Genomic DNA, 10,811 nt, shown 5'->3' with positions numbered 1-10,811 from the left:
CTCTCTCTCTCTCTCTCTCTCTCTCTCTCTCTCTCTCTCTCTCTCTCTCTCTCTCTCTCTCTCTTCTCTCTCTCTCTCTCTCTCTCTCTCTCTCTCTCTTTCTTACTCTCTTTCCCTCCATCCCTCCCTCCCTCCTCTCTCTCGTCCTCGAAGAAAATGAAAACTGGAGTAATCTAAGTTTGGGCTGCGATTACATTAGAGTCAGGGTCAGGGTTGGTGTTGGGGTTAGCTGTACATTGTGACAGTACTCAGGGATCGGAGACGTAGACCGTTTAGCTCTACTGAGGTGCTAAGAGTTGCTAATATGCAGAGACAGCATGGCATTTCATGAATTCTTGTCTGTGGGTGGGATGGGGATCTCAATCTGAGGGGTGAACAGTGGTGACGCTTTGAAGCGGCCAACGTTCTTGATTATTAGTGATTGTGGTGTTGTTTGCTGTGCCAAGTACGTGACAGCCTGTCATCTCTGTTAACAGTGGGCGCCTAAAATATAGAGCGTCGTATGCGCAACTCAAGCATTGCAAAGAACATATGAGCGAGGAACGCTGTAACCTACTATGCATTCATACAGTGTGTACTAATATTCTACAACATTCAGGAATGAGTCTGAGTCTACATTCATAAGCTGTTACCCCTTATAGGCAGCGCAGTGTGTGTGCGTGTGTGTGTGTGTGTGTGTGTGTGTGTGTGTGTGTGTGTGTGCGTGCGTGCGTGCGTGCGCGTGCGTGTGTGTGTGTGTGTGTGTATGATGCGTGCGTGTTTGTATATATTTCTACGTTCATCGTGAGCAAATATGCAATATCAAGACGGAAAAAATTCACATTCACCCCGCTCGCCGCGATAGTGTCCGAGACACTGCGTAACAGCAGATGACGCCGCTCTTGCAGGAGCTCATACGGCGAGGCATTCCGTGTCACTTCCGCGGTATCGTCTGGCAGCTGGTGTGCAACGCGTTTAACTCGCCCGACCGCGAGCGATTCGCCGACTACCTGAAGCAGTCGTCGCCGAGCGAGAAGGTGATTCGGCGCGACATCGCGCGCACCTACCCTGAGCACGAGTTCTTCAAGGAGAAGGACGGCACCGGCCAGGAGAGTCTCTTCAACGTGATGAAGGTAAGCGTGGCGCTGCAGGGTAGGGGTGGAGGAGGGGAGGGAGAGGCAGATGTGCCGGTAGAATAAGATGGAAGCGATTTGTGAAGGGTGAGAAGGGTCGTGGTACGTAGAGTCCTAGTCGGTAGCGATTTGAAAGAAATTCTTGTTCAAACAGGAGCAAGTTAGGGAGGGGCGGTACGGGAGAGTGGTAGAAGTTTTTAATGAAATTTCAAGTAGTTAGAGGTTGGATAGAGAGGTACATGGAATTCTAGTCAGTAGCAATTTGGAGAAAATTCAAACAGGAGCTCGAAAGTTAGCTAGGGGTGATACAGGAAGGTAACAATTTTAATGAAATGTTAAAGAGGTGATGGTTGGGGAAGTGGGAGTGCACGAAGTTCTAGACGGTGACAATTTGAAGAATGAAAGAATTGAAAGAAATGTCAGTGAGCTAATTCGAGAAAATGCTGCAAGACAAAAAGAGTAGAACGCTAAAAGGTTTCTGCGTGAAAAATGCGCGTTTCGTTTCGTCGTGGTGAGGCTCGCTCACCGCATCGCGTGCATGAGGGTGCGCGCGTGCATGCGGGCGCGCGCGTGCGGGGCAGCGTCTTACACGCATCGTCTGCTCATCCACTCGTTTATCTTACGCCTCGCGAATTTCGCGCCAATTTACAGAAAGCGCGCGACCGGAATTTCGAATACCTTCACGCCACGGTCGCGTCTGCAGTCCCATTTCACGGTGCCGCGGTGACTAACTAATGTGTAAACTACGTGTATGGTCTTTGCGGCGAGCACTCGCTGCGTCCGTGGTTGCGGTGTGCGTGTGATCACGTTAGCGCATGCTGCCGCTAATGCGCTACAGTTGGCACCCCGGTTACTGACCAGTGGTCGAATTTTCTGTTGTTTTACGGCACGGCGAGTGCTGCCAGGTTTAATCAGAAATTTAAGGGGAACCGTGACAACTTTTGCCAACACTTTTAACGTGGGACAGAGATGGCTACGTAAGGGAAAGGCACTGAAGCAAAGTAGGTACGTTAGCCACTGCAGTTTATTTCCATGGACATCAACTAATTTTTGAGACACCACAGCAAATCTGAAGGGCAACCACGGCAATTGGCTTTTCCACCCCCCCTGCTGGATATTGCTGCAATGCCGGTCAAGTTGGACCGACTCTGCTGCACTTGGTTCAGAAGCATTGTTTTTAGAATGCCTCACCATGACAATGATTAGCTAGAACTTCTTGTTAGGCACGCCAGGCAGATGGCAACGCGATGTCATCGTTGCGGCTCCCTCTCTCTTGCAGGCGTACTCGCTGCATGACCGCGAGGTTGGCTACTGCCAGGGCAGTGGCTTCATCGTCGGCCTGCTGCTGATGCAGATGCCGGAGGAGGAGGCGTTCTGCGTGCTCGTGAAGCTGATGCAGGAGTACGAGATGCGAGAGATGTTCAAGCCATCGATGGCGCGCCTCGGACTCTGCATGTTCCAGCTCGAGTGCATGGTGCAGGTAGGAGCGACCGCTGGGTGGTGGATGGTGGAGGGTGGCGGCGTTCGCAATATGGCGCCTTGGAGGGGACGCATTTGCGAGGGAGGATACAGTGTTTCGGACGGGATAGTACGGTCGCGAGACCGGTATGCCTCTTGTTTGCTAGATTCTCATTTCGCTGAGTGGCTGATCTCTCTGAGTACATAATAGCAAGGTTTTATTAGCTCTTGATAATATCTATCTGCCACCGCAGGAGCAACTGCTGGAACTTCACAGTCACTTCCAGTCGCAGAGCTTCTACACGTCGATGTACGCGTCGTCGTGGTTCCTCACTCTCTTCACGACCACGCTGCCGATGGAGCTCGCCTGCCGGGTCATGGACGTCTTCATATCCGAGGTACTGCATGCTATACCTTGCGTATGTGCATGGTTTCTTATACAGCCAAGTATATCTATACATCGACGAGTGCAAGCGTTCAGCAGCGACGAGATCGTATATCGGTTGTTGCGTGTTTTTTCAATCGCTGGCATGTATTTTTGCACGGCATTGTCTCTAACATTCTCTGCGATTTTCGCTCGACGATCGCAGGAGACGGTTGCGTTGCCGTGCATGTCCGCAGATGGCGTCGCTACCTCTCCCGCGCGTGGTGGCACGGCGTGTGCAAATGGTTTAGTTTCAATCAGCAACCTTGCGTGTCTGTTGCAGGGAATCGAGGCGATATTCCGCATCGCGATGGCCATCCTCATCGACAGCAAGAACGAGCTGATGTCGCTCGACATGGAGGGAATGCTCAAGGTCGGTTGCGGCCCGGCGCGCGTTCAGTTTCTCTCGAGCTCCCGGTCCAACTGTCATACGTGTGTGGACGTGCTTCCTGCGCTTTCTTATGGTATCACTTACACCTGCTGATTCTATACGGCTCCTTCCAAGTGAAGTATGACTACTACGCTTCTCCCTTACTGAGGGGAAATCACAAGGGGTAAAGGGTCGATGCAAGCTCTGCCATGCCCGTATCTCAGTTCTTGCATGCTGACCGTGTGTCTGCGTGTCATCTTTTCAGTACTTCCAGAAAGACATGCCGGAGAAATATGCACAGGATCCGGATCAGCTACTCTATCTGTCCTACCAAGTGAAATACAATGCAAAGAAAATGAAAAGGTGACTTTCGTCCTATCGGCTGCTCGTACTGACGAATGGCTGACCTCCCACATTTCGACCAATCATTTGAATATTGATTGTAAATTTATAGGAATTTTGGATGAATGCTTGCCATTGTTGTCGTTGCAACGGAGAGACAGTCAGAGCTGCATTGTCACGTTCTAATACGGTCTGGCTACAATGAAGGCATCCAGGCTTGTAATTTCCGCTCTGTTAGATCTCCTAAATGTCAAATTAAATGCCAAGCCTATTTACTTGAAGCTAACTCGTTCTACGGATTACAACTCGCACCATTGTCACACTTCTTCTTTTTGGAGCTGGTCTGATTCAATGTCTCTGAAGACTTTTTTAATTGATTAAAATTATTCAAAGTTATAGTCACACTGACTTGGTGAGTGTAGTGGCTTTAGACCAGTGTGGGCATGACTTGTCATTTGAAAACAGGTGAGGAAACAAGTGAGACGAATTTTCGAGAAAAATGTTTACATTCGTGTTTAATTTGCATCTAGGGAAACAGCATAAATCATGAACACAAGAATTATGTAGGCAGCCTGATATGAGATATTGCGCAGCTTTAATTGGGCGTGAGTGCCCCCTAATATTTACAGATTGCACTTCATATCTGACTCAGCATTTTGTTGTAGACTAGAGAAAGAGTACAACACACTGAAGAGCAAAGAGGCAGAGGAACAAATTGAACTCCGGCGGCTGCGCACAGAGAACAGGCTGCTGCGGCAACGCATAGATATGCTGGAACAGGTACTGATGTAGCCTTGTAGATACATGTAATAGTGTAATCGTGCAGCAGCGAATAGTAATTCAAGTAATGCACGTACTGGAATAGCTACTGGTGCACGCATGAAGAAACCAGTTTTAATGTAGGTGCGCTCGGCACTTATGTAGGTATGTAGGTACTGATGTAGGTGTGCAAACTCCACGACAGATGGCGCTCTCGCTCATGGGCTCAATCTACCACTGCCACAAGTAGATTTCGGTTACAATTTGTAACGCTTTTTTACTACAAGTTTTACAGCAGGCACGTTACTCGTATCCTATGTAATAAGATTTGGACTAATAAAAGTTGCAAAGATATTAAAAATCCGACCGTTATCTCATGACAAATTTGATAAAATAGTGATACGAAATAGTACGCGGATTGTGCGCCCATTTACCTCTTTCAAATCATACGCTGTTTACGAATCTCTATTCGCTGGATTTCCCCCGAGCTCCACCTACTTTAGAAATAGTACTAGCATTGTGGCACAAACTCCACGACAGATGGCGCTCTCGCTCTGGCTCAATTCTACCACTGCCACAAGCTGATTTCCGTAAGAATTTCTTATGCTTTTTTACTATAAGTTTTACAGCGACCCCGTTACTCCTGTCCTATGTAATACGGTGTTTACTTATAAAAGCTGCAAAATGTCATGAACAATGGCGAAGGGCAGTGCTGTGGGGGTGGTAAGGTCATCAAACGTGACCGGCAGTGGGCGTTTCTCTCTTGTTCTTTCCTACCCTTTCCCGCCCCCCCATCACATCCCCCGCACGCTTCCGCCAGCTCCTCCTCTCCTCCTTCTTCGCCATATGTCTCTCTTTCTTCTCTCTCTGCATCTGCTCACTGACTCTCCTACTCTCCTCTTTCTTTCCGTTGTGGCCTCCTCTCTTCCTCATCTTTCTTACTCTCCTTCCCTCCATCCCTTCCCTGCCTCCTCTCTCCTCTCGTCCCCGAAACCAATGAAAACTGGAGTTAATCTAAGTTTGGCTCCGATTACAATTAGAGTCAGGTCAGGGCTTGGTGTTAGGGTTAGGCACTGTAACATATGGTGACAGTGTACTTGTGTTGAGCCAGGGATCGAGCACCCGTAGACGAATTTAGCTCTACTGAAGGTGCAAGCAGTTGCTGCATGATGAGAGAGGGTGGGATGCGGGAATCATCAATCGAGGTGAACAGTGGTGACCCTGTTGAAGCGGCCAACGTTCCTTGTGATTATTAGTAGAGCCTTGATGGTGTTGTTTGCTGTCCAAAGTACGTGACATATGCAGCTCTGCCATCTCTGTAACATTTGGGCGCCTAAAATATAGAGCGTCTATGCGCAAATTCAAGCATTGCCGAGAAGAAACGATATTCTCTCATGTAGAAGCGAAGGGTAACCGCAGTATACTACTATGCATTCATAACAGGTGTGTACTAATATTCCTACACAAACATTCAGGCGAATGAGTCCGGAGTCTACATTCGAATTGAAGTGGCCTGTTAGCCTGTGAAGCTCACTGCTAAGGCCAGCGCAGCTGTTGCTGTGTGTGTGCGTGGCGTGCGTGCGAGTGCGTGAGCGTGCGTCGTGTGCGTGCGTTGGCGACTAGTGCGTGCGGCGTGTGTGTGTGGTAGGTATACCGCAGTTCATCGTGAGCAAAATTGCAATATTCAGACAGGAAAAAATTCACAGTTCAGCGCTCGAGGTTCAGTCATCCGTGTGTTGAGTCCTGCAACCTCTCCACGAGCGTTCATTAGCTGAGGTTCTAAGGCTTCATAGTGGCTGATATTTGAAAGTTTAGTCCCTCAATTGAGCACGAACTATGCTGAAGTTCTAAACGTCATAGTGTGTTTGAAGTCCATGCAATTACAGATTGCATGAAGTGTTCTAGTCATAGTTGTGTTGAAGTCCTCAATTACAGATCGACTGGGCGGGTAAGCGCAAAAGATGACGCCGCTCTTGCAGGAGCTCAATACCGGCGAAGGCCAGTTCCGTGTCAAGCTTTCCTGCGGTTCGTCCTGCAGCTTGGTGTGCAACGCGTTTAACCTCGCCGAGCCGCGGAGCGATTCGCCCGACTACTCTGAAAGCAGTCGTCGCCAGAGGAGAAAGGTGATTCGGCGCGACATCGCGTCGCATACACTACCCTGAGCACGAAGTTCCTTTCCAGGAGAAAGGACGATGCAGCCTGGCCAAGGAATGATGTGCTTCTCAACGTGATGAAGGTAAGTCGTTGGCGGCTGGCAGGTAGGGGTGGAGGAGGGGTAGGAAAGGCGGGGGTGGGCGCGGTAGAAATAAGATGGAAGCGATTTGTGAAGGGTGAGAAAGGTCGTGTAGCGGTAGAGTCTAGTCGGTAGGCCGATTTGAAGAAATTGCTTGTTCAAACAGGAGCAAGTAGGGAGGGGCGGTACGCGGAGAGTGGTAAGAAGTTTTTATGAAATTTCAAAGTAGTTAGAGTTGATAGAGAGGTACGATGAGATTCTAGTCAGTAGCATTTGAAGAAATGTCAAACAGGGAGCTCGAAAGTTAGCTAGGGGTGTATACATGGAAGGTAACAATATTTAATTGAAATGTTCAAAGAGGTGATTGGTTGGGGAAGTGGGAGTGCGACGCAAGTTTCTAGACGGTGGCAATTTGAAAAGAAATTGTCAGTGAGCTAATTCGAGAAATGTGGCAAGACAAAAGAGTACAACGCTAAAAGGTTTCTGCGTGAACAAATGGCGCTTTTTCGTTTCGTCGTGGTGAGGCTTCGCTACACCGCATCGCGTGCGATGTGGCGCGCCGGTGCATGAGGGTGCGCGCGTGCATGGCGGGCAGCGCGCGAGCGGGCAGCTCTTATCACGCATGCATCTGCTCATCTATCGTTTCTACGCCTCGCGAATTTCGCGCCAATTTACAGTAAGGGCGCGACCGGCGAATTCGAAATACCCTTCTCGGGCGCGGCCGGATGCGTCCTGCAGTCCCATTTCCACGGTGAGGGGCGACTAACTAATGTGTAAACTACATGTATGGTCTTTGCGGCGAGCAGCTCGCTGCGTCGTCGTTGCGGTGTGCGTGTGATCACGTTAGCGCACGCTGCGCTAATGCGCCTATGCAAGTTGGCAACCCGATTACTGCCGTGGTCGAATTGTTCTGTTTGGTTACGGGCACGGCGAGTTGCTGCCAGGTTTAATCAGAAATTTAAGGGGAACGCGGAACAACTTTTTGGCCAACATTTTTAACGTGGGAGAGATGGCACGTAATGGAAGGCACTGAAGCAAAGTAGGTCCGTTAGCCCGCAGTTTTATTTTCCATGGACATCAACTAATTTTTGAGACACACAGCAAAAATCTTGAAAGGGTAACGCACGGCAATTTTTTTCCACTCCCCCTGCTGGATACTTGCTGCAAGGCCGTCAAGTTGGACCGAGCTCTGGTGCACTTGGTTCAGCGAGCATTGGTTTTTAGAATGCGCTCACGCATGACACTGGATAGCTAGAACTTCTTGTTAGGCACGCCAGCAGATGGCAACGCGATGTATCGTTGGGCTCGCCTCTCTCTTGTGCAGGCGTACTCGCTGGCATGACCGCGAGGTTGGCTACTGCCAGGGCAGTGGCATTCAATCGCGGCCTGCTGCTGATGCAGATGGCCGGAGGAGGCGCGTTCTGCGTGCTCGTGAAGGCTGATGCAGGAGTACGAGATGCCGAAGAGATGTTCAAGGCACATTGGCGCGCGCTCGGACTTGCATGTTCCACTCGAGCTGCATGGTGCAGGTAGGAGCGACGCGCTGGGTGGTGGAATGGTGGAGGGTGGGCGGCGTTCGCGGAATAGTGGCGGCCTCTGGAAGGGACGGCTTTGCGAGGAGGGCATGTTTTTTACGGAGCAGGATGGGTACGATGCGAGACCGTATGCCTTTCTGTTCGCTGAGATTCTCATTCGCTGAGGTGGCGCTGATCTCTCTGAGTACATAATAGCAAAGGGTTTTATTAGGCTCTTGATAATATCTACTGCCAGCCGCAGGAGCAACTGCTGGAACTTCACAGTCACTTCCAGTCAGCAGAGTCTAACAGTCGAGATGGTACGCGTGCGTCATGGTTCCTGCACTCTCTTCACGACCACGATGCCGATGGAGGCTCGCTGCCGGTCATGACCGTCTTCATATCCGAGGATACTGCATGCTATTCTATGCGTACTGTGCAATGCGTTCTATATACAGTATATCTATACATCGACGAGTGCAAGCGTCGAGCAGGACGAGATCGTATATGCGTTGTTGCGTGGTTTTTCAATCGGCTGGTCATGTTTTTTGCACGGCAGGATTGTTCTACATTCTCTGCGATTTTTCGCTCAGACGAATCGCAGAGCGGTCTGCGTTGCGGTGCATCGTCCGCAGATGGCGTCGCTAGCGCTCCTTCCCGCGCAGTGTGGCACGGCGTGTGCAATATGGTTATAGTTTCAATCAGCAACGTTTTTGCGTGTCTGATTGCAGGAATGCGAGGCGATATTCCGCAATCGCGAGTGGCCATCCTCATCGACACGACAAGAACGAGCTGATGTCGCTTCGACATGGAGGGGAATGCTCAAGGTGCGGTTGCGGCCCGGCGCGCAGTTCAGTTTTCTCTCGAGCTCGACGGTCCAACTGTCATACGTGTGTGGACGTGCTATCCTGCGATTTTTATGGTATCTACTTACACCCGCTGATTCTATACGGCCCCTTCCAAGTGAAGTATGACTACTACGCTTCTCCTTAGCTGAGGGAAATCACAAGGAGAAAGGGTCGATGCCAAGCTCTGCCGATGCCGTATCTGCCTAGTTCTTGTGCATGCTGACCCGTGTGTCCTGCGTGTCATCTTTTCAGTACTTCCAGAAAGGACATGCCGGAGAATATGCACAGGATCCGGATCACTACCTCTATCTGTCCTACCAAGTGAATAAGCAATGCAAAGAAGAATAAGGTGACTTTCGTCCTATCGGCTGCTCGTACAGACGAATTGCTGACCTCCGCACATTTCAGACAACTCACTTTAATATTGATATTGTAAATTTATAGGAATTTTGGATGAATGCTTGTCATTTTTGTCGTTGCGACGGAGAACAGTCAGAGCTGGCATTGTCAGCGTTCTAATATGGTCTTGGCTACAATGAAGGCATCAAGCTTTGTAATTTCGTCTGTTAGATTTCCTAAATGTCAAATTAAATGCCAAGCATATTTACTTGAAGGCTAACTCGTTCTCGGATTACAACTGCGCACGCATTTTGTCACAACTTCTTCTTTTTGGAGCTAGTCCTGATTCAATGCTCTGCTGAAGACTTTTTAAATTGATAAAATTATTCAAAGTTATAGTCACACTGACTTGGTGAGTGTAGTGGCTTTATGACGCAGTGTGGGGCATGACTTGTCCATTTGAAAACAGGTGAGGAAACAAGTGAGACGAAGCATTTCGAGAAAAAATGTTTACGTTCGTGTTTAATTTGCATCTAGGAAACACAGCATAAATTCATGAACACAAAGAATTAATGTAGGCAGCCTGATATGAGATATTGCGCAGGCTTTATTGGGCGCGTGAGTGCCCGCTACATATTTACGTGATTGCGCTTCATCATCTGACTCAGCACTTGTTTGTAGACTAAGAGAAAGAGTACAACAACTGAAGAGGCAAAGCAGGCAGAGGAACAAATTGAACTGCGGCGGCTGCGCACAGAGAACAGGCTGCTGCGGCAACGCCAATAGATAATGCTGGAACAGGTACTGATGTCAGCCTTGTAGGTACATGTAATAAGTGAAATCGTGCAGCAGCGACATAGTAATTCCAAGTAATGTCACGTACTGGAATAGCTAGGTGCACGCACTGAAGACACGCAGTTTTAATGTAGGTGCGCTCGCGCAACTGATGTAGGTATGTAGGTACTGAATGTAGGTGTGGCGAAACCCAGACAGATGGCGCTCTCGCTCATGGGCTCAATCTACCCACTGCCACAAAGTAGATTTCGGTTACAATTTGTAACGGCTTTTTTACTAAAAGTTTTACAGCAGCCACGTTACTGCGTATCCTACTGTAATAAATTTGGACTAATTAAAGTTGGGCAAAGATATTAAAATGCCAACCGTTAATTTCATGATAAATTTTGATAAAATAGTGATACAAAATAGTACTGCGGATTGTGCGCCAATTCTACCTCTTTCAAATCATACGCTGTTTACGAATGCTCTATTCGCTGATTTCGCCGAGCTCGCACCTACTTTAAAAATATGCTAGCATTGTGGCAGTGGTATCCTGAGTGAGCGAAGAGGCACTGCATGCAGTTTGGTAGGTGTGTAGGTACTAATGTAGGTGTGTAGATACTAATGTAGGTGTG

The 10,811-nt window shown here is 48.9% G+C and overlaps 1 protein-coding gene across 9 annotated transcripts in view; it reads left to right on the top strand.

Moving 5' to 3' along the window:
• The window catches only part of LOC106821438 (ecotropic viral integration site 5 ortholog-like), a 74,125-nt gene that overhangs the window by 54,455 nt on the left and 8,859 nt on the right, over positions 1–10,811 (top strand). For all 9 annotated transcript variants that reach the window (XM_014826239.1, XM_014826240.1, XM_014826236.1 and 6 more), the window contains 6 exons: positions 888–1,112; positions 2,392–2,592; positions 2,825–2,968; positions 3,278–3,367; positions 3,630–3,727; positions 4,372–4,486. In XM_014826239.1, coding sequence (XP_014681725.1) covers positions 888–1,112; positions 2,392–2,592; positions 2,825–2,968; positions 3,278–3,367; positions 3,630–3,727; positions 4,372–4,486 — 873 coding nt within the window. The remainder of the gene's footprint in view (positions 1–887; positions 1,113–2,391; positions 2,593–2,824; positions 2,969–3,277; positions 3,368–3,629; positions 3,728–4,371; positions 4,487–10,811) is intronic.

Source organism: Priapulus caudatus, unplaced genomic scaffold, assembly GCF_000485595.1.
Source record: "Priapulus caudatus unplaced genomic scaffold, Priapulus_caudatus-5.0.1 Scaffold73, whole genome shotgun sequence".
In the NCBI taxonomy this organism is placed as follows: Eukaryota; Metazoa; Priapulida; class Priapulimorpha; order Priapulimorphida; family Priapulidae; genus Priapulus; species Priapulus caudatus.
The sequence above is the reverse complement of the archived record's forward strand: the minus strand, read 5'-3'. Positions and strand labels throughout refer to the sequence as shown.